The sequence below is a fragment of the Microcaecilia unicolor genome, chromosome 7 (assembly GCF_901765095.1).
Source record: "Microcaecilia unicolor chromosome 7, aMicUni1.1, whole genome shotgun sequence".
Classification (NCBI taxonomy): domain Eukaryota; kingdom Metazoa; phylum Chordata; class Amphibia; order Gymnophiona; family Siphonopidae; genus Microcaecilia; species Microcaecilia unicolor.
Genome location: NC_044037.1, coordinates 120,918,506 through 120,942,844, shown reverse-complemented (window position 1 = coordinate 120,942,844; position 24,339 = coordinate 120,918,506). Strand labels below are relative to the sequence as shown.

At 42.2% G+C, this 24,339-nt stretch overlaps 1 protein-coding gene across 1 annotated transcript in view; it reads right to left on the bottom strand.

Moving 5' to 3' along the window:
- The window catches only part of LOC115474732 (integrin alpha-X-like), a 258,012-nt gene extending 233,964 nt beyond the window's left edge, over positions 1–24,048 (bottom strand). The window contains exons 1-3 of the mRNA XM_030210360.1: positions 23,924–24,048; positions 9,525–9,642; positions 5,377–5,483 (exon numbers count right to left, since the gene is read on the bottom strand). Of these exons, the coding sequence (XP_030066220.1) occupies positions 5,377–5,483; positions 9,525–9,642; positions 23,924–23,963 (265 nt within the window). The 5' untranslated portion in view covers positions 23,964–24,048. The remainder of the gene's footprint in view (positions 1–5,376; positions 5,484–9,524; positions 9,643–23,923) is intronic.
- Between the last annotated feature and the right edge of the window lie 291 nt (positions 24,049–24,339).

Sequence of the window (24,339 nt, the reverse complement as noted above, 5' to 3'; positions counted from 1 at the left end):
CATCCCATGGCTTTTCCTACCATCTCTATGCTGATGACTCCCAAATCTACCTTTCTACCCCTGATATCTCACCTTGCATCCAAACCAAAGTTTCAGCGTGCTTGTCCGATATTGCTGTCTGGATGTCTCAACGCCACCTGAAATTAAATATGACCAAAACCGAGCTTCTCATTTTCCCCCCCAAACCCACCTCCCCGCTCCCCCCGTTTTCTATTTCTGTTGATGGCTCTCTCATTCTCCCTGCCTCCTCAGCTCGAAACCTTGGGGTCATCTTTGACTCTTCTCTCTCCTTCTCTGCTCATATCCAGCAGATTGCCAAGACCTGTCGTTTCTTTCTTTACAACATCCGTAAAATCCGCCCTTTTCTTTCCGAGCACTCTACCAAAACCCTCATCCACACCCTTGTCACCTCTCGTTTAGACTACTGCAATCTGCTTCTTGCTGGACTCCCACTTAGTCACCTCTCCCCTCTCCAGTCGGTTCAAAACTCTGCTGCCCGTCTCATCTTCCGCCAGGGTCGCTTTACTCATACTACCCCTCTCCTCAAGACCCTTCACTGGCTCCCTATCCGTTTTCGCATCCTGTTCAAACTTCTTCTACTAACCTATAAATGTACTCACTCTGCTGCTCCCCAGTATCTCTCCACACTCGTCCTTCCCTACACCCCTTCCCGTGCACTCCGCTCCATGGATAAATCCTTCTTATCTGTTCCCTTCTCCACTACTGCCAACTCCAGACTTCACGCCTTCTGTCTCGCTGCACCCTACGCCTGGAATAAACTTCCTGAGCCCCTACGTCTTGCCCCATCCTTGGCCACCTTTAAATCTAGACTGAAAGCCCACCTCTTTAACATTGCTTTTGACTCGTAACCACTTGTAACAACTCGCCTCCACCTTCCCTCCTCTCTTCCTTCCCGTTCACATTAATTGATTTGATTTGCTTACTTTATTTATTTTTTGTCTATTAGATTGTAAGCTCTTTGAGCAGGGACTGTCTTTCTTCTATGTTTGTGCAGCGCTGCGTATGCCTTGTAGCGCTATAGAAATGCTAAATAGTAGTAGTAGTAGTAGTAGTTGTTACCTCGACTTCTGATGCATATCGAATACCTACTTTAACTGTTCATTGAATTCCTTTACTCTATCTTAACTGCTGTTTGAATTCCTCTAGACACTATCACTCCCTATGCCTTAGCTGTTGCCTGCTGTCCCAATCCTAGCATTCCTGCCTCCTCCTCTACTCCCATCACCTTAGCCATTTCACATCTACCCGCATCCACCTTAGCCCTATATATGGCCCCTATACACATTCTATTCATCGCCCTGTCCCTTCCTAACCTCTTCCCCCCTCCCCTTCCACTGTCTACCTCAGGAACTCATTGCCCACCCTTGTCCCCTCCCGTCCTGCTCATTACTCCCCTACCCTACCTCCCCCCACCCCCCACTACCTCCCCAGCTCTCCTGCCCCCTCATCATTCCTAGCTCTCAACCTTCTACACTTCCCACCATTAACCCATCCCCATTCCTCCTTAACACATCCCGTCTTCGTCATCTTCGTCGACCCTCCTCCCCTACCCTCCTCCGCACTCTCTTACTCCTTCTCCTACTTTCCGCAGGTGACATCAATCCCAATCCAGGTCCCCCTCACCTCTCCTCTCCATATCCACGTAACCAATCCCAGAATGCCTCCAATCTCACCTCTATTCCCCTTCTCCCCCCCGCTTCCCTCCCCTTCTCGTGTGCCCTATGGAATGCCCACTCAGTATGCAACAAACTCTCCTTCATCCACGATTTATTCATCTCCCGTTCCCTTAACTGAAACTTGGATAACCCCTAACGACACTGCCTCAATCGCAGCCCTATGCCATGGAGGATATCTTTTCTCCCACACTCCCCGCCCAGATGCACGTGGTGGAGGCGTTGGGTTTCTTCTCTCACCCTCTTGTAGTTTCCAACCCCTCCTCCTGCCACAGTCTCACTGCTTCTCATCCTTTGAAACTCATGCCATCCGTCTATTCTACCCGACACCACTCAGAGTTGCAGTCATCTACCTCCCCCCTGAGAAGCCCCTCTCTTCATTCCTTACTGACTTTGACGCTTGGCTCACCATCTTTCTTGATCCCTCATCGCCATCCCTCATTCTTGGTGATTTTAACATTCATGTTGACAACCCTTCCAACTCCTATGCTTCTAAATTCCTCACTCTGACATCCTCCTTTAACCTCCAACTATGCTCTACCACCCCTACTCACCATAATGGCCATTGTCTCGACCTCGTTCTCTTCTCCTCCTGCTCACCCTCCAATTTCTGCACCTCAGTCCTTCCTATCTCAGATCATCACCTAATCACCCTCACACTTCATCACCCTCCCCCTCAACCTCGCCCAACTATAACCACTGCCTTCCGGAATCTCCAAGCTGTCGACCCCCCTACCCTATCCTCTCACATCTCCAATCTCTTCCCTTCCATCTCGTCTTCTGAATCTGTCGACACGGCTGTCTCTACCTATAATGAAATTCTCTCCACTGCTCTGGATACCCTAGCACCATCTGTCTCTCGCCCCACTAAGCACATTAATCCTCAGCCCTGGTTAACCCCTTGCATCCGTTACCTTCACTCCTGCACCTGATCTGCTGAACGACTCTGGAGGAAATCTTGCACCCTGTCAGACTTCACCCATTACAAATTCATGCTATCCTCCTTTCAGTCCTCCCTATTCTTTGCCAAACAGGAATATTATTCTCAATTAACCAATTCTCTTGGCTCCAACCCTCGTCGCCTCTTCGCCACCCTCAACTCCCTACTTAAAGTGCCCTCCGCTCCCACCCCCCCTCACTCTCTCCTCAAACACTTGCTGACTACTTCCGCGATAAAGTGCAGAAAATAAACCTTGAATTCACTTCCAGGCCTTCTCCTCCCTGTGACTTCTTAACCCACTCCCTCAACCAACCTAACCTGGCCTCCTTCTCCTCCTTCCCTGAGATCACCGAAGAGGAAACTGCTTGCCTTCTTTCTTCCTCTAAGTGCACCACCTGTTCCTCTGATCCCATTCCCACCAATCTGCTTACCAACATCTCTTCTACAGTTAACCCCTCAATCTGTCACATCCTCAACCTCTCTCTCTCCACTGCTACTGTCCCTGACACCTTCAAGCACGCTGTAGTCACACCACTTCTCAAAAAAACATCACTTGACCCCACCTGTCCCTCCAACTACCGCCCCATCTCTCTCCTACCCTTCCTCTCCAAATTACTTGAACTCCACAGCTGCTGCCTTGATTTCCTCTCCTCTCAGACCGTCCTCAATCCGCTTCAATCCGGCTTTCGCCCACTACACTCGACAGAAACAGCACTCTCTAAAGTCTGCAATGACCTGTTCCTTGCCAAATCCAAAGGTCACTACTCCATCCTCATCCTCCTCGATCTATCTGCCGCCTTTGACACCGTCAATCATAATTTACTTCTTGACACACTGTCCTCATTCAGGTTCCAGGGCTCCGTCCTCTCCTGGTTCTCTTCGTATCTTTCCCAACGCACCTTCAGAGTATTTTCTAATGGCTCTTCTTCCACCCCCGTCCCGCTCTCTGTTGGGGTTCCTCAAGGATCTGTCCTTGGACCGCTTCTTTTCTCGATATACACCTCTTCCCTGGGCTCGCTGATCTCATCACATGGTTTCCAGTACCATCTCTATGCTGATTACACCCAGCTTTACCTCTCCACTCCCGACATCACAGTCGAAACCCAGGCCAAAGTTTCGGCCTGCCTCTCAGACATCGCTGCCTGGATGTCCAACCGGCATCTGAAACTGAACATGGCAAAGACTGAGCTCCTTGTCTTTCCACCCAAACCCTCTTCTCCTCTTCCCCCACTTTCCATCTCTGTTGTCAACGCCCTCATCCTCCCCGTCTCTTCAGCCCGCAATCTCGGAGTCATTTTCGACTCCTCCCTCTCTTTCTCTGCCCATATCCAGCAGACAGCTAAATCCTGTCGCTTCTTCCTCTTTAATATTAGCAAAATTTGCCCATTCCTCTCTGAACAGACCACCCGAACCCTCGTCCACTTGCTCGTTACCTCTCGTCTTGACTATTGCAACCTTCTCCTCGCTGGCCTCCCGCTTAGCCACCTATCCCCCCTTCAATCTGTCCAAAATTCCGCCGCACGTCTTATCTACCGCGTGAACCAATACTCTCATATCACCCCTCTCCTCAAGTCGCTTCACTGGCTCCCGATCCGCTACCGTATACAGTTCAAGCTTCTCCTATTGACCTTCAAGTGCACTCAATCTGCAGCCCCCCCATTACCTCTCTACCCTCCTCTCCCCGTATGTTCCCACCCGTAACCTCCGCTCTCAGAACAAATCACTCCTATCTGTACCCTTCTCCACCACCGCTAACTCCAGACTCCGCCCCTTCTGCCTCGCATCACCTTATGCCTGGAACAGACTTCCTGAGCCCAAACGCCATGCGCCCTCCATGCCCATTTCCAAGTCCTTACTCAAAGCCCATCTCTTCTCCCTTGCTTTTGGCGCCTAACCACCTTCCCCATTCATGATACCTACACTGACTACATAGTTTGTTACCTTTAGATTGTAAGCTGTCTTGAGCAGGGACCGTCCTTCCCCATGTTTAAACTTGTACAGCGCTGCGTAACCCTGGCAGCGCTATAGAAATGCTAAGTAGTAGTAGTAGTAGTAGTACTGTCTATTAAGATGTTTTAACGCACAGTGTGTTGACCCTGAATTAGCATGCTATGTTATTGTGTGTACTGTTATTTCAATGGTTTTTTGTTTTTTTTTACTGCTGTAATTGCTTATTGCCTATGTCCAGGTTACTCTTGCTAAACACCTTCTTCGGTGAATTTCTTCAAACTGGTGGTAAATAAATCCTAACAAACAAATGTTGGCAAGGATCAACTGAAAATGAGATACAGGTCTATTTTCTAGCCATGTTTTTGTATATCTTTGCATCCCTACTAGGACCAGAAATTGACCTGGGTCTCTTACAGGGCAATGTGAACTGCTGCTCCTAAAATACTGGGCTGTTCTATATAAGAGTATTTTTTAAAAACAGAGCATCATGTGCTATTCTATCACAAACCCTTTCAGACTTCTCTTTTTCTTCCCATATGGTTGTGACAATTCTTATGGTTGTGCAAGAAACATGATAGACCTAGTGCAGTGGGAGAAAAGTCCCCAGAACTGAGGATGCATTCATTATGTCAGTAGGAGAATAAAGAGTATGGAAATAGCTTATTTATTATTTATTTATATAATTATATCCCACCTAAACCTAAGCAGGTAACAATATAACGTTCACAATTTCTTATACAATATAAACAATAACAATACCCACTGTGTCCAGTAGGAGGCACTATCACTTACTGTTAAGAACAATGGGTGTGCAGGTCTTACTGGTGTAGCTACATTGATAGATGGCACCTGTCCTGTTCCACGGAGTCCCATCTTCTAGAGGAGCACTAACAACGAGCCTGAATAGATACATGGAAATAGGGTTAAAGAATTGGGAGGTGATGGGCTTAGGTGAACTGGCAGGAACAACAATCCCACTGAAAAACAAAATCAAACCCTTAGGACAACGGATAGACTCACACCTCAATATGCCCTCACAAATAAACAGTCTGATACGTAAAAGCTTCTTCAAATTAAAACTTCTCCGGCACATGAAACATCTAATTGACCAAACCCATTTCTGCATTATAGTACAGGATATGGAGTGGAGGAGTAACCTAGTGGTTAGTGCAGTGGACTTTGATCCTGGGGAACTGAGTTCGATTCCCACTGCAGCTCCTTGTGACTCTGGGCAAGTCACTTAACCCTCCATTGCCCCTGGTACAAAATAAGTACCTGAATATATGTAAACCACTTTGAATGTAGTTGCAAAAAAAAACCTCAGAAAGGCAGTATATCAAGTCCCATTTCCCTTTCCCTTTCTTACAGGACTTGACTATTGCAATATAGTCTAGCTAGGACTACCAGACAAATCAGTGAAATGTCTGCAAATAGTCAAAAATGCAGCAGCTAAATTGATAGGAGGTCACTGGTTTGATCATGCTACCAAGCAAAAAAAAGGGGGAGGGTCCTTAACGATGTGTGAAACAGCACATAGAATATAAAATAACAAAGTATATATGGGTCACATACCGTAGCAATTCAAATAAAGTAAGATTTGCAGAGTCTTTAAAAGGGAAAGATCCCTAGGAGCACTGGAACAATATGTGCTAAAATAAAAACACAAAGATAATGAGCTAAAAGGGACAGACAAAATCCTAAAACTGTGCCATATGATGGACTTCATCCACAAACACAATAGAAAACAAAAGGTATGAAAAACACACTCTTAGGACTGACTTTATTTGAATTGCTATGGTATATGACCCATATACATTTGTTATTTTATACTCCATCCGCTCTTGCACACATTGTTATAAGTGTTCACTTTTGTTTACTACTCATTATCTAACATCCTTTTGGGCACATACATTATTTCATTCCTTAATATTCACTGATCACATGATTATTACACCATTATATCTCAATCACTTAACAGTTTTTAATACATACTCATATACCTCTTGCTGTTGTACTTTTGTGACAATTCATTACTATTATTATGTATCTCTACATATTATGTATTTCTTATTATTTTTATTCATTCACTAAAGCTACCTTTGATTCAATTGTGCCAATTTATTATTCTGCATTTAATTTTTTTAAGCTGTGCTGTTAATATATTTTCGTTTTGCATTGTATTATTTATTTGTATTATTTCTATGTTTTTAGACCCCTGAGGAAGGCCTTGTGCTGAAACATGGCCTGTGTAGTGTCTTTGTGTCAGTATTTTTTGGAAAATAAACTCTTGGATGCTCTTACTCCCTGTTTGCCTTGATCATGCTACACCATTTCTCATCAAACTACACTGGCTACCCATTAACGCAAGAATAGAATTCAAGCTACTAACAATGATCTATGGCCTCACACCATCCTACATTTGGCACCTCGTCAAACTACATCAACCCAAAAGAACCCTATGATCCTTAAAGGAAATAAAACTGGTTATACAAACTTCACAAGAATGCCAAAGAAAGAAAACGCACAACATGATAGTTACAGTCAAAGGAGTGGAACTGTGAAACTTACTGCCGCGAGACATAAGGTTAATAACAGACTATCTGCATTTCAGACGCTCAGTTAAAACTTGCTTATTCCAGAAACACCACGGCTCAACCTCAGGAAAACTTGCTCCACATCTACATAAGTCATGGATGATGAAACACGAAACCAGGAAACATGTTTCTTCAGGAAAGGGAGGAAGCATGAGATTGATGGGAAAGTTGGGGACAGGAGATCCTGAATGCCTATTTTAAGGAATAATTTGTTGAGAGGGGTTTATATCACTGAGGTTTATGAAGGTAATGTGGCTAAGAAGTCTGCTCCTTTCCCTGTGTGCCTTTTTCTATCTGTTTTGTTCACTTCCTCTTTTTCTGCAGGAAAGTGACAGAGTGCTTTCCCAGAATGAGAAAGCAATTTATTTCAACTGCCTTAGTCAAAAAACAAAACCATAAATTGTGTGGGCCCAGAGGAAAGATAAATGTGTCAGAAAGAGTGACAGTAGAGGCAGAAAGAATTGCTTGTTGCATTGTTAATAAGTACTGTGCGTGATTTCTTTTATGGTGTAAGAAGTGGCATTTCATACTGGCTGATTCATAGTCAGAGTGGAAGAGTAGCCTAATAGTTCAAACCATAGGTTGAGAAACAGGAAAGACAGTTTCAAACCCCACTGCTGCTCATTGTGATATTGGGCATGTCACTTAGGGGGTAATTCTGTATAGGTCACCTAAAGTGTATGCTCTAAGAGTGAATTCTATAATGGCAGTTAAGCACTTAATTGCCATAAAAGGATACTAGCCTAAGTCTGCAGTTATGCATATAGGGGGAACAGAACAGGGTGTTCCTATGAATTATGTGCATTCTTCTAGAATACGCCCGATCCACGCCTAATTTAGGCGACGGTATTTATACTGCTTTCAGCAGGCATAAATACAGGTGGCAAGTTAGGCACAGATTAGGCACTATTCTATAAAGTGCAAATGATTTTCCCATGCTGATTTTTCAGTGCAATTTATTGAATCTAGTCCTACGTGTGATAATGTGCACACAAGATGTGTGTCCCAGAAACACCAAAGAAAGATCATGATCAAATATATGATATCACATTTCATTGTTGATTTAATCTTGAATTGATAATGAATATGACTGTTGGGCAAACTGGATGGACCATTCAGTCTTTATCTGCTGTCACTTTGTTTATTACTATGTAAGATTATAGAATGAGAGGGTTAGACCTTCATTGCCTCAGATACAAAGCTAGACTGTAAGCCCTCTGGGTACATGAAAAATACCTACCTAGCGACAGTTTTGACCCACTTGGACTATGGCAATGCCCTTTATGTCAGTCTTCCTAAATACACCAGCAGAGATTATGGCATATTCAAAACATGGCAGCCCACTTGATTACTTTTCGGAAATTGTGGGATCATGTTACCTCATTTCTTATGCCTTATATTTGTTGCTGATTGAGTTTCGTATTTTTAAAAAATAATCTTTTTTTTTTTTTTTGTGCTTCAGGATATGAGGCCTATTGTTTGAAGGCCCTTTTGCTGCCTTATTAACCTTGTCATACTTTGCGGTTTAGCGCCTCTTATAATTTGACATTGCTTTCTGTTAAGGAATTTTGCTTGGTGCCGATAGGAAGCTCCTGTTTTTTTTTGGAAACAGTGCCAGCATTTTGGAATAGGCTTTCTGAGGACCTTAAGGCACGTTGGGGCCCTTTTACTAAGCAGCGGTAGGGCTAATGCGCGAGTAGCATGCACCAAATCGACACTACCACTGGGGTAGCATGGGCCACCGGCAGTAATTTCGAAGTTGGCACACTGTTTCCCGTGGTAGAGAATATTTTTCTATTTTCTACTGCGGGAGCATTCCCAGTGGTAATTGGCAGCGCAGCCACATTGGCACAAGCCGTCTGATTACCGCATGAGTAGCGCTTGAGCCCTTACCGCTAGGTCAATGGGTGGCGGTAAGGGCTCAGGCAGTAAATAGCTGTGCACTACTTTTAATTTTAGTGCACAGCCATTTACTACCCCATAAACAAAAGCTCTTTTTCCCAGCCGCGGTAAAAAATGGCCCAGCGTGCACCGATTTCATGCGTCCAAACTACCACAGGCCACTTTTTACCACAGCTTAGTAAAAGGGCCCCTTTGTGACTATGCAGACTTGGTTATTTGTTCATTGTTTTTTTCCTTTTCTGGGGATAAGGATTTGGGAGAGGAATAGTGTGGGATAGGGTAGTTATATAACTTGCCTTAAACTTCGAAAAAAGTGGGAGCTAAATCCAATTCCTGTTAATAAGAACTGCCTATGGTATATCTCTTGTGTTGGAAGGGATAGCCTCTCTCCTTAATTGCTTTTTAGCTACTGTAAATAGGAATGATGAGAGTAAATTTTCTTACCAAGGGAAACCATCTGCCTTCAGCTGCACCACTTTATAGCCAAAGTAACCTTTTTTGTCTCCAGAGAACACAGTGGGACTTTCTGTGTCAATGTTGAAACTCTGGGACTGAATCAGCACTGAAAAAGAGAAAAATTGAAATGCTGGGTGGAACTGTGATGGAGTAATACTTAACTTAATAGGTGGTATAAAAATTATTATGAAGGAAGCTGTGGAAATTCAACTGACTGGGCACAGCAGCAAGGAAGTTCATGTTGCCAGAGATCTACTAATAAACCTCCATGATCACATCATTTTGCTCCCCTATACCTCGGTTAAATTATTGAGGGGTCCTTTTACTAAGCAGTGGTAAAACGTGGCCCTAACACACTCTTGCGCAGGTTTTTCTCATGCACTAAGGACATATTTACGGCTGCAGTGTAAATGCCCTTTTTGTATTTTTTGTATTAATGGCCATGCACTGTTTCCTTTAGCATGCAGCCATTAAAAAAATGTATTGTGTGAATACTTACCACCACCCATTTTGTAGGCATCCCCAGACATGCCCCCTTCCAAAAAAAAAAATATATATATTTTTTAGTACATTGTTAGTGCATGAGAATTAGTGTCAGAGAGTGCTGTGCTAGGCTGCTATCCATTGGACAAAACTGACCCCTGATGCAGGTGGCTTTGCAAAACACGGACCATGTCAGGTCTATCCAATAAATTTTGAATTGACGGCCCCATTCCTAAAGGCCCCTTGTGCTTTTCTTCTTTGCTAGTGCATGCAGATTTGGCAATTGCCGCAGGATGCCTGAATACATACTGTGATATGCCATTTAAAGTTGCATTAGGTGCGTGTTATTGTGTAGTGCAGCTTAGTAAAAGGTCCCCTGACTTTGCCACTAACGCTATGTCTCACTGTGCAGCAATCATACTTTATCTCCCTTTCATAAGTTATTTATTTATTTATTTATTTGCTTTATATACTGTCTTTCAACAAATATCAAAGCGATGTACAAAACAGAGTTGTATAAAGCATATATTAAATAAATAGGGAAATGCAAGCAAGACTAGACACAACAGAAACAAAAGGAAGGAGACCATCCTGCTTATAATTGAACGAGAAAAACGCCCAAGTTCCGACCTAAATCGGGAGATGGACGTTTATCTCACAAAAACGAATAACTCAGTATAATCAAAAGCCGAACTTGGACGTTTTCAACTGCACTCCATCACGGAAGCGTACAAAGTTGACGGGGGCGTGTCGAAGACGTGGTGAAGGCGGAACTGGGGTGTGGTTATCGGCCGATCAGAGATGGGCGCCTTTCGCCGATAATGGAAAAGAAATATGCGTTTTTAGCGAGAATTTAGGGCACTTTTCCTGGACCCTGTTTGTCCACGAATAAGGCCCCAAAAAGTGCCCTAAATGACCAGATAACCACTGGAGGGAATCGGGGATGACCTCCCCTGACTCCCCCAGTGGTCACAAACCCCCTCCCACCACAAAATATGCCATTTCACAACTGTTTATTTTCACCCTCAAATGTCATACCCACCTCCCTGGCAGCAGTATGCAGGTCACTGGAGCAGTTATTAGGGGGTGCAGTGGACTTCAGGCAGGTGGACCCAGGCCCATCCCTCCCCTACCTGTTACAATTGTGCTGCTTAATGTTTATTAGTCGTCCAACCCCCCAAACCCACTGTACCCACATGTAGGTGCCCCCCTTCACCCCTTAGGGCTATAGTAATGGTGTAGACTTGTAGGCAGTGGGTTTTGAGGGGGATTTGGGGGGCTCAACACACAAGGGAAGGGTGCTATGCACCTGGGAGCTCTTTTACCTTTTTTTTTGTTTTTGTAAAAGTGCCCCCTAGGGTGCCCGGTTGATGTCCTGGCATGTGAGGGGGGACAGTGCACTACAAATCCTGGCCCCTCCCACGAACAAATGCCTTGGATTTATTCGTTTTTGAGCTGGGCACTTTCATTTTCCATTATCGCTGAAAAACAAAAACGCCCAGCTCACAAATTGTCGAATAAAACATGGACGTCTATTTTTTTCGAAAATACGGTTCGGTCCACCCCTTCACGGACCCGTTCTCGGAGATAAACGCCCATGGAGATAGACGTTTTCGTTCAATTATGCCCCTCCAAGTAACACAACAGTAGTCATCCAATTTCACTGTTAAATAAAAATAAACCAACACACAAAAGTTTAAGGGGCAATTCCCAAGTTGCATCTGCCACTACAAAGAAGGGGAAAACACAAAACAAAAAATTAGATTACATTAGAAGTTTGCCTGAACAGTTTTAAGGGCTATTATAAATCTCACAGTCCTTCAGTAAATATAGAGTTTGAGTTATTAATTCAGCTTACTGGTGTTTTGGCTCCATTCACCAGGTACCTTTACCTGGGTTGTAGTATATGCCACAGTATAGCAATATAGAGGAGTATTTTTGAAAGAACGTCCAATTCAGAATTGAGATGTCCTGTTCATAATGTCCAAAAAAAAAAAAGTCCATCACACAGCAATTTTCAAACAGGAAAGACATCCAGATTTCCTGTTTGAAAATACGTGAGAAGGATGCCCTTACGCTGGAGACATACATTCTGAACATCTATTTTACAAACTGAAATGTTTAAATTATAAATGGGAAAAAACAAGGCACAGAGACGTCTGTCTGGCAGCATTCTTATAAAATTAGCCACATAAACATCTGAGGAGAACAGAGGACTACTGTAGTGGTTAGTGCAGTGAACTATAAATCAAGGGTCACAGGTTCAAATCCTACTGTAATTTTTTTTTTAAAATATATATAAATGTGATCCCACCAGGATTGGAAGAATACCTACTGAACCTGAATGTACACCATTCAATAGCCTTCAGGCTTGCAGGTGTCTTATATCTTTAGGCATGGTAAGTATTTTTCTGTTCCTGGAGGAAGCCCCACAAAAAACAAAACTAAATACAGATATAGTAGGATTTGAATCTGTGTCTCCTTGGTCCACAGTCTACCTGCAGCTGATATAGAGCCTGGTTTTCCTTTCTGATTTTACTTTCAGGGGAGAGGTAGGGGGACAACAAGCACTGGGGGGTTAAGCACTGGGGGTCATGCCTTAATCCCTCCAGTAGTCACCTGCTCTATCAGAGCACCTTTTTGTAACTTGGACTTGACTGAAACAGGTCTAGATAAAAACGTTCTTCCTTTTAGAAATGAATGTTTCTTCCTGTTCAAAAATCGCTGTTGGACATCCTACTTTTGGGCCCTCCCTAGTCCTGCCCCAAACACACCCACAACGTGCCCCCTTGCTATCTGGACAAACTTCAGTATGAAACATCCAAATTCTGACTTTCCAAAATTGGAATTTGGATGTTTTGTGCAGATAGATATTTTTAAGGCATTTTGAGGCATCCATCTGCTTTGAAAATGAGCAACATAAATAAAAGAAACCCAGTAGCACAAAATCATTATCAGGCCCTTTTACTAAGCCATGGCAAAAAGTGGCCTGCGGCAGTGCAAGCACATATTTTGGGTGCGCTGGGCCAGTTTTTACCGCATCCTGGAAAAAGGGCCTTTTTTAAGGGTCTGGAAAATGGACATATGGCAAAATAAAAAACAGCGCGCATCCATTTTCAGCCTGAGATCTTACCACCACCCATTGACTTAATGGTAAGGTCTTATGCGCTAACCAGGCGGTAGGCATGCAGCACGTGCCCACTGCCATTTACCGACGGGTAAGTGCCATGCAGTAGAAAATAGAAAATACTTTTTTACTGCGTGTTTTCAGCATGCGACAAATTCAGAATTACCACCTGGGGCACACAGTAGCTGGACAGTAATGCTGATTTGGCCTCTATGAGTGTAAAACGTCATCTTCTTAGTACTAGGATGTGTAAAAGTCAATCAATTTTTGAAAAAAACTTAGCAAAGAGACATATCAGTTTATTAAGATGCCAAAAAAACTTCACTAAGCACAACTATAACCAGGCTCAGTCACATATCACTTCCTGTTCATCTTTGTCTACTGAGACATAGTAACAGTAAAAACTGTTTGGAAAGCAAAGGTAAGCAAAATCTACAAAAACACAAAGATCCTTTGTTGGGTTGTTAAAGGGAGAACCAGATTAATGAACCATTAGTACAACCATAGTTTAATAAAATGAAACCTCAACTGCTCAGACAGGTCAGCCAACGCTATCCATCTCCAATTGTTTTCCTATCACTGGTTCCCCCCAATTTTTTGTACTTGGTAAAAAAGAGTAATGAAAAGATCCCAACAAAACCGCAAAGGGAGAAAAGATTGCTTCCAAAGAGTACTTAATGGCTCAACTATCCAGGTTCTCTCAATGAACAGTCTCTCTTCAATATCTTTACAAAAATGAACTTCACCACTCTTCCTGTGTTCCAAAATCAGCATTCAGGAAGGTGATATATTCAAACCATAGTCTTCATTGCTGAAGGCACATCCGATAATCCTCCAGTGACATATAGCAACATAGTAACATACAGGCTTATTTTCAAAAGTGATCGCCGGCCATCTTCCGACATAAATCGGGAGATGGCTGGCGATTTCGCAAAAGTGGCGAAATCGGTATAATCGAAAGCTGCATTTTTGACACCATCGCTGCTTTCCCATCGCCGCGCCAGCGAAAGTGCAAGGGGGCGTGTCGGTGGTGAAGCGAAGGCGGGACATGGGCGGGCATGGGCATGGCTACCAGATGGCCGGCTTTCGCAGATAATGGAAAAAAAAGCGGCTTTAAGCAGTATTTTGCCGGGTTTACTTGGTCCTTTAATTTTCACAACCAAGCCTCAAAAAGGTGCCCCAATTGACCAGATGACCACTGGAGGGAATGGGGGATGACCTCCCCATACTCCCCCAGTGGTCACCAACCCCCTCCCACACTAAAAAAATAAAAATAAAACACTTTTTTTGCCAGCCTGTATGCCAGCCTCAAATGTCATACCCAGCTCCCTGGAGTAGTTTTTAATGGGTACAGTGCACTTCAGGCAGGCAGACCCAGGTCCATCCCCCCTACCTGTTACACTTGTGGTGCTAAGTGTTGAGCCCTACAACCCCCCCCCCAAAAAAAACCCCACTGTACTCACATGTAGGTGCCCCCCTGCGCCCATAAGGGCTATGGTAATGGTGTAGAGTTGTGGGGAGTGGGTTTTGGGGGGATTTGGGGGGCTCAGCACCCAAGGTAAGGGAGCTATGGACCTGGGAGCTATTTGTATATATTTTTTTAATTTTTAGAAGTGCCCCCTAGGGTGCCCGGTTGTTGTCCTGGCATGTCAGGGGGGCCAGAGGACTACAAATGCTGGCTACTCACATGACCAAATGCCTTGGATTTCACCGGGTTTGAGATGGCCGACATTTTTTTCCATTATTGCTGAAAAACAAAACCGGCGATCTCAAACCTGGTGACCTCTGGCATTTGGCCGGCCCAAACCGTATTATCGAAAAAAAGATGGCCGGCCATCTTTTTCGAAAATACAGTTCCGGCCAGCTGTTGCGCCGCCGCCAAAATAGATTCGGCGACCTATTTCGCCGGTGACGTTCGATTATGCCCCTCATAGTGTGTTGAGAAAAAAAGCAAACTTGCTAAACAAATACTTCTGTTCTGTGTTCATGGAAAAAAATATTGGAGAAGAACCATGATTGGCTGGCAAAGATACATATGAGAATGGAATGAATAGCACACCATTCACAGAAGAAAGCATTTATGAGAAACTTGAAAAACTGAAGGTGGACAAAGCCATGGGACTCGACAGGATCCATCCCAGGTTATTGAAGGAACTCAGAAAGGTTCTGGTGGGTCCTCTTAAAGATTTATTTAATAAATTCTTGGAGACAGGAGAGGTTCTACGGGATTGGAGAAGAGTGGATGTGGTCCCTCTTTACAAAAGTGATGACAGAGAAGAAGCTGGAAACTATAGGCCGGTAAGCCTCACTTCAGTTATTGGAAAAGTAATGGAAGCATTGCTGAAGGAATGGATAGTGAATTTCTTGGAATCCAATAAATTACAAGATCCAAGGCAATATGGTTTTATCAAAAGTAAATCATGCCAAATTAATCTGATTGAATTCTTTGACTGGGTGACCACAGAATTGGATCGAGGATGAGCACTAAATGTAAGATGTGTGCTAAATGTAATCTACTTAGATTTCAGCAAACCTTTGACACGGTTCCTCATAGGAGGCTCTTGAATAAACTTGACAGGATGAAGTTATGACCCAAAGTGGTGACTGGATTGGAAACTGTTTGATAGACAGATTCCAGAAGGTGGTGGTTAATGGAATTCACTTAGAGGAAGGAAAGGTGACTAGTGGAATGCCTCAGGAATCGGAGCTGGGGCAATTCTGTTCAACATATTTGTGAGTGACATTGTTTGTTTGTTACATTTGTACCCCGCACTTTCCCACTCATGGCAGGCTCAATGCAGCTTACACGGGGCAATGGAGGGTTAAGTGACTTGCCAAGAGTCACAAGGAGCTGCCTGTGCCTGAAGTGAGAATCGAACTCAGTTCCTCAGTTCCCCAGGACCAAAGTCCACCACCTTAACCACTAGGCCACTCCTCCACTCCAAAGGGTTAGCTTTTTTTCAGATGATATCAAGATTCAGTGGCGTTCCTAGGGTGGTTGACACCCGGGGCGGATCGCCGATGCGCCCCCCCCCCCCGGGTGCAGCACCCCCCCGGGTGCATTTATACCTGCTGGGGGGGGGGGGGGTGCCGCGCGCCTGTCGGCTTTGCTCATTCCATGCTCCCTCTGCCCTGGAACAGGAAGTAACCTGTTCCGGGGCAGAGGGAGCACGGAATGAGCGAAGACAACAGGCGTGTGGCACCCCCCCCAGCGGCGTGCACCCGGGGCAGACCGCACCCACCGCCCCCCCCCCCCCTAGGAACACCACTGCCAAGATTTGTAACAAAATGGACACCCTGGAGCAAGTGGAAAACATGAAAAAGGATCTGCAAAAGTTAGAAGAATGGTCTAATGTTTGGCAATTCAAATTCAATGCAAAGACGTGCAGAGTGATACACTTGGGAAGTAGAAGTCCAAGGGAGCAGAATGTGCTAGGAGGTGAGAGGCCAATATGCACAGACAGAGTGAGACCTTGTAGTGATAGTGTGCCAGGGTCTGAAGATGAGAAAACAGTATGAAAAGGCGGTGGCCTTAGCCAGAAAGATGCTAGGCTGTATAGAGAGAGGCGTAACCAGCAGAAGAAAGGAGGTGTTGATGCCCCTGTACAAGTCATTGATGAGGCCCAACTTGGAGTATTGTGTTTAGTTTTGGAGGCCGTATCTTGTTAAAGATATAAAAAGACTTGACATGGTCCAGAGGAGGCAACAAAAATGGTATGATGTTTGTGCCAAAAGATGTACGAGCAGAGACTGGTAAACCTGAATATGTGTATCACAGAAGAGAGGAGGGACAGAGGAGATATGATAGAGATGCTTATTTATTTTATTAAAAACTATTTATATTTTGCATGATCTACAATTCTTGGTAGATTACACTATCTATATACACAACAAAAATCAAGATAAACAATATAAAATAAACAAATAATCATAGTAAACAAAATGATAGAAATCAATGCAAGAAAACCTCTTCTGTTTCTAAGAAAATGTAACAAGAATTCTGCTCAAACCTGGCTCACACTCAAGGACCCTGTCAGGGTTAGACCAGAAAAAAAAATTCTGCCAGCAGTCATATTAACTGATATACATATTACAAAATCAGACTCTCCCCTACATTTGGCTAAAAAGGAATGATTTTAGTTCCTTCTTAAAACAGTTCTAGATGTTGAATTTCTCTCAGACTGGATGGTAAAGAGTTCCACAGTTGTGTACCACCTACAAGTAAATATTGAGGAATGGTACTCCTCTACTCGCACAACATGGAAAGATGAAACTTCCAGTAAGTTTGCAGATCTCAAATTTCTAGTTGGATGGTAAAGATGCAACCCTGCTCCAATCACTGAGGAAACTCTGTTAAGACTTTAAAGACCATTATTATAATTTTAGACTTTACCATTTGCTCTATAGCCAATCAGTGCAATGGTTTAAGAAAAGGTGAAATATGAGTAAATCAAGAACAACCCTCTAGCACTCTTGCAACAGCATTTTGCGCTACTTGTAATGACTGAATCCTATTCCTTGGTAGACCATTACAGTAATCAAAGCATGGGGTTAAAATGCTTTGGATTACCATCCGATAATTATTGGGGCTCAACAGATTCCTTAAACATCTCAGTCTCAATTTAAAAAACATATCCTTGATTATCTTTTGTACATGGAATTTCAAAGACAAAGGAATCTAGAATGATTCCTAAATTGTGAATCTTTTTGACTGTTGGTATAGATTAATTTCCAAACATGAAATAGGAAGGTACATCATCACAAAGATGACCTGACAGTAAAATGATCTGATGTTTGCAATTTTTAACCTCAGGTGGTTTGCTCTCATCCATTGGTATTAATATAGAAACAGGTCTTTTCCAGAGAAGGGAAAATGTTACAACTAGAGGACATGACTTGAGGTTGTGGTATGGTAGATTTAGGAGTAATGTCAGGAAATTCTTTTTCATGAAAAGGGAATACCCTCCCAAGGGAGGTGGTGGAGATAACAGTGACAGAATTCAAAAAAACATGGGATGAACACAAAGGATTTCTAATTAGAAAATGAAGGGTATAAAAAGTAAAACTTAAATGGGTGCATGTGTGTTTGACGTGTTGAGCGCTGCTTAGATGGAGACTCCAGTTGTGAAGAACTAAGGCTAGTGCCGGGCAGACTTGTATGGTCTGTGTCCCATTTAAGGCAATCTGATTTAGGATGGGCTGGAGAGGGTTTTGATGGAAACTGTAGTAATTTGGAACATGAGGACAGTGCTAGGCAGACTTTTATGGTTTGTGTCCTGAAAATGTAACACCACAATTTCTCTCATGTAATGGCAATAAGTACTTTCATAAGACTAAAGTTCTGTGAAGTGCATAATTTAAATTTTAAAAAAAGGGGGGGGGAGGGAAAGCCTCTGAAACACCCAACCACCAACCCAAAGAGTCGTTAATGAAGACGAGGGTTGAGGAAAATTAAAGGGCTGTTATAGCTTCACTGGCACTAAAAAAAACCCTTATTTGTATTGTTTAAATATAGAAATGCTGACCTCGCAGAACTCACTTAAGGTGGATCTTCAAAAAAGTGAAAAAAAAGTTACTTAACTTAAATCTCAAATGCAAAAAGCAACGTGCAGATGGTGGGTCCGTCACACCGACTTTGGCCAGAGTTACGCAGTGTGCTGTCTCAAGGCGTGGGAGACCAGTAGTATCAGGCACGTTCAGCCTTGTTGCAATGGGATCCCAGAGCAGCAAGTTTGAACACGTTGAAACTGTCTGTTTACTCATGCCTTGAGACAGCTAATATATAGCAAAACTCTGGCCAAAGTCGGTGTGTTGGACCAATTACCTACATGCGATATCTTCCCTGCATTTGAAAATTTGAAGTTGTTTGAAATTAAGTTTATGATTTTCTTCACATTTTTCTGGATCCATAGTCAGTTCTGTGAAGGTTTAGCATCTTTTGCACCATAAAATGAAAGGGTTTTTTTATGCCAGTGATGATAAAGGAACCCATGATCTCTTTCAACCTGTGTCATTAAAGATAATTATTTGGGTTGGAGGTTGGATGGATTTCAGAGGCTTTTCCCCTTTTCATCTTTTTTGAAACTTTGATGCACTTCACAGAACTTTAGTCTCTTTTAAGTACAACATTTGCCTTTATCTTAGAGAGAAATCATTTGTGATACTAGGGCTGAAACGTCAACATTTTGGTCTAGACCTGTTTTTAGAATAAATAAGGCACAAAAAGGTGCTTTAAATGACCAGATGACCACTGAAGGGAATCAGGGATGACTCCCCCCTTACTCCCCTAGTGTGTCCACACATTGAGTATTGCATTCAGTTCTGGTCACCATATCTCAAAAAAGATATAGTGGAATTAGAAAAGGTTCAAAGAATAGCAACCAAAATGATAAAGGGGATGGAACTCCTCTAGTATGAGGAAAGGCTAAAAAGGTTAGGGCTCTTCAGCTTAGAAAAGAGATGGATGAGGGGAGATATGACTGAGGTCTATAAAATCCTGAGTGGTGTAGAATGAGTAAAAGTAAATCAATTTTTTAATCATTCCAAAAGTACAAAGACTAGGGCACACTCGAGGAAGTTACATGGAAATACTTTTAAAACAAATAGGCGGAAATATTTTTTCACTCAACGAATAGTTAAGCTATGGAACTCTTTCCCGGAGGATGTGGTAACAGCAGTTAGTGTATCTGGGTTTAAAAAAGGTTTGGACAAATTCCTGGAGGAAAGGTCAATAGTCTGCTATTGAGGCAGACATGGGAAGCAACTGCTTGCCTTGGGATTTGTAGTATGGAGTGTTGCCACGATTTGGGTTTCTGCCAGGTACTTGTGACCTGGCTTGACCACTGTTTGGAAAACAGGATACTGGGCTAAATGGACCATTGGTCTGACCCAGTATGGCTACTCTTATGTTCTCATATTATGAGTCTTTCCTACCCCCCAAAGATGTGATAAAAATATCACTTACCAGCCTCTGTGACAGCTTTAGATGATGAAGCTAGGTCTATTAGAACAGCAAGCAGGTCCCTGGAGTAGTGTAGTGGTCAGTGAAGTGCATTATAGAGAGGAGAACCCAGGCCCTTATACCACTCTACCTGTTACACTTTTGGTGGAAAGTGTGAGCCCTCCCACATGCCCCCAAAACCAACTGTACCCATATATAGGTGACTCCTTCATCCTTAAGGGCTGCTGTAGTAGTGTACATTTGGGTAAGGTAGGTTGGTGGGTTTTATAGGGCTCAGCATACAATATAAGGGGGTAATGGTGAGATGTGTACCTGGGAGCGTTTATATGAAGTCCACTGCAGTGCCCCCTAGGGTGCTCCATTGCTCTCCTGGGATGTCTGTGTGGCCAGTCTACAAAGAATGCTGACTTCTCCTATATCCCAAATGGCTTGATTTTCTACGTTTTTCACTTGAACTTTTGTTTTTGAGAATGGTCAAAAAAGATAAACGCACAGACCACGAAAACATCTTGTACGTGGCCATTTTTTAAAAAGATGTTTTGCTCTTTTGAAAATGGCCATATTTCGTATTGATTTGGGACGTTTAGTGCAAAACGTCCAAAAGTCTGATTTAGACGTCATATCGAAAATACCCCTCCATGTTAATGTTACACCTCCTCTGGTAACTTGTTCCAAAGCTTACCTACTTTCACAGAAAGAATTTTGTACAATTTATCCAAAATTTATGTTCTCTAACTTCAGCTCATTAGATGTGGTCCTGTCTCTAAGGAACATGGAGAACAAATGACCCCTAATCTCATTTTAATCCCACAGTCATGTATTTGAAGACTGCACCTAAGCATCCAGCATTCGTCTCTTTATTTCGGGCTAAATTAAACTGAAGTCCTCCAACCCATGTGTTGCTCTCTAGAGTTTCAGCAATTTCCCTACAATCCTTGTTGAAGTGTGGAGCCCAGATTTGGACACAATACTCTAATACCGTCCTTGCCAATGTAGGTGGTGGGTTCTCTTGCATTGGAAGTTTTATACAGCAGGCTACTCATCTAATATGATATACGTACGGGGGATCTCTGGAGACAGAGAATTGGACTAGATGATTTCTTAAGTTTCTTTCTATGATTCTAATAGCCTGTAAGACCTCCTCTGCCCTATTTTTCTATAATTATTAGTTATGAAGTAAATCACTTGATTTCCAGTCTAAGGAACCAGTATATCTCTTTATATTTGATTTTTCAGGGTTCATTTCAAAAATTTGTTTTTCTTTGTTTAAAATATTTATATCACACAACATTGCAACATTACTCGAGTTCATCTAATGCAGCAAGCAAAAATACATAATTAAAACAAATAAGAAACCACAAATAGATTACCAACACATAAACTTCCAGTAACATTTGAGAGGGCATAAATATACACCTTAAGGATATGAATTTGTTAGTACACGTTCAGTGTTGATGTGTGCATCATTGATTTAATGCACCTTAACCTATCAATTAATGAGTGCACAATTGATCTGCATATGTTAAAAAGTTCTAACGTAGTACAATTTTTTTATAATTAAAATGAATGTGTAAAAGCAAACTGAAATCAAGTTAAATGGAACAATGTCCTGTAGGATGTAAAATTTGGAGAGGGGCATATTAATCAGTATTATGAGGGGGTCAAAGCCCTACATCTTTTTTCATGCTTTACTTCTGATTCTCCTCATACCTGCGACACAACGTAACCATAGACCATAATGGACATTACCTGGCTCTTTCTCTCCCTTTCTAAGTTCCCCCCAATTTTACCTACTATACATGTACCTCATTCTACCTAAACATCACCTTGTATTTGTTCAGACCGGAATCAGCTAACGTCGTTAAAGGATATATTATGTAAGCCACATTGAGCCTGCAAAAAGGTAGGAAAATGTGGGATACAAATGTAACAAATAATAATAATAATAATAATAATCATTGTTCCTTCTTTCTATCTTTTTTTTTTCTATTTACAGTATTCTTCTCAGTCATTCTCTCTCCACTTTTTAACTCTTCCATTCTTTCCCTGTTCTTTTGTCTACTGATAGTTGTTGATTCAAAACACAACCAAAGAAAATCCTGTAGTTGACAAGGGATTAAGTCACTGTCTTAAAGAAATGTTTCCTGATTTTCCATGCAATAGTCTATCAACCATATGTACAAAAGAGTCCCTCCCCTCCCCCCATTTGACCCTGATTCATGAGGGCTTCTTCCCATTTTGTATCTAAGTGGAAAGATCTTAATAGGTTGAGAGTTTTCTAACTGTAAAATAGTATAGACCACAAAAGCAGACAATATATTTTATATATATATATATATATATATATATATATATATATATATATATATATATATATATATATATATATATAGATATAGATATATAGATATATAGATATATAGATATATATACAATGCAGGGTATTATTTTACTCACCTCTGGGTTTGTTTATTATTTGTTATATATTTTTTATTTGTCTGCTTTTGTGGTCTGTACTTACTACTGTAAGCAGATTTTTGCCTTTTTGTGTTTTTGATCCTAACTGTAAAATATACTTGGTACATCTGGACATATCTATTATCCTAACATGCAATGTACATCAAAGATTCTATGGGGCTCATTTTCGAAAGAGAAAAACGTCCAAAAAGTGTCATAAAGCACCATTTGTAATGATTTCTTCTTAAAATATCCAAATGGGTATTTTTGAAACCTGTTTTGCAGACGTCTTTCTATCTATTTCGTCTGCAGTGCATTCAAATCATATGTGGGTGTATTGGGGGCATTTCAAAGGTGGAAATAAGGCAGGCGTAGGGTGTATCTAACTAACTTGGACATTTTACAGCCATAATGGATCAAAACCAAAAGGTCTAGGGCGAAAACGTCAACGTTTTGGTCTAGACCTATTTTTTTACAAAGAATACAACACAAAAGGTGCCCTAAATTACCAGATGACCACTGAAGGGATTCAGGGATGACCTCCCCTTACTCCCCCAGTGGTTACTGACCCCTTCCCACCCACCCCCAAAATGTGAATAAAAATGGTACTCACCAGCCTCTATGACAGCCTCAGATGTTATAGCCAGGTCCAGTAGAGCAGCATTCAGGTCCCTGGAGTAGTGTAGTGGTAGGTGAAGTGCACTGTAGGCAGAAGGACCCAGGCTCATACCTCCCCCTACCTGTTACACTTGTGGTGGAAAATGTGAGACCTCCAAAACTCAGCAAAAACCCACTGTACCCACATATAGGTGCCCCCTTCACCCATAAGGGCTATTGTAGTGGTATACAGTTGGGGGTAGTAGGTTTTGGGTGGGCTTTGGAGGGCTGAGCAGACAAGATAAGGGAGCAACAGTGAAATGCATACCTAGGAGCATATATATGAAGTCCACAGCAGTGCCCCCTATGGTGCCCCATTGCTCTCCTGGGATGTCTGGGGGACCAGTCTGCTAAAAATGCTGGCCCCTCCTGCATCTCAATAGATTGATTTTCTATTTTTTTCATGTGTGCTTTTTTTTTTTTTTTGAAAATGGTCTGAAAAGATAAACGCAAATATAGATGTTTTGCTTTTTTAAAAATGGTTACATTTGCTATTCAGGCTTTGGGACATTTAGTGGAAAATGTCCAAAGTCCAACCTAGATGTTATATTGAAAATGCCCCTCCACATACAATATATTAATTAGCAATAACCACAAGACAACACAAAAGTTTCAATGCTACAAACCAGTTTCCATTGATGAAACAATTTTAGTTCATTATTCTGATGAAATGATATACAACAAAGAATGCCACATACATACCATTACCAAATAGTAGAAGAATGAGAATGTATCTTGCCATAAAGTCTTTTTGTTGGTTAAAAACTTTGACAAGCTGATTGAAGAGTCTTTTATTTTATCCTGAATATGCGATTTTCTAGTCTTTGTTCTTTGCTGTTCTCTTTCTCTCCTTGTCTTGTTCCTCTTTTTCACAAAGCCTCTTGTCTAATCATTTCCTCTTACTGTTTCAACACCTCCCAACAAGCACAAATGATCTTTGAAGGACAGGAAGGGATAGGCAGATGGGAAAGGCCATATGGTCTTTATCTGCCATCATTTTCTATGTTTCTATCTTTCCTCATGTACACATGCTATTTTCAATTTGTCATGCAGTCACCAAGTGGAAACCTTGACCATTAGGAATGATAAACCTTATTTCCCCAAGCATATGCAATAGA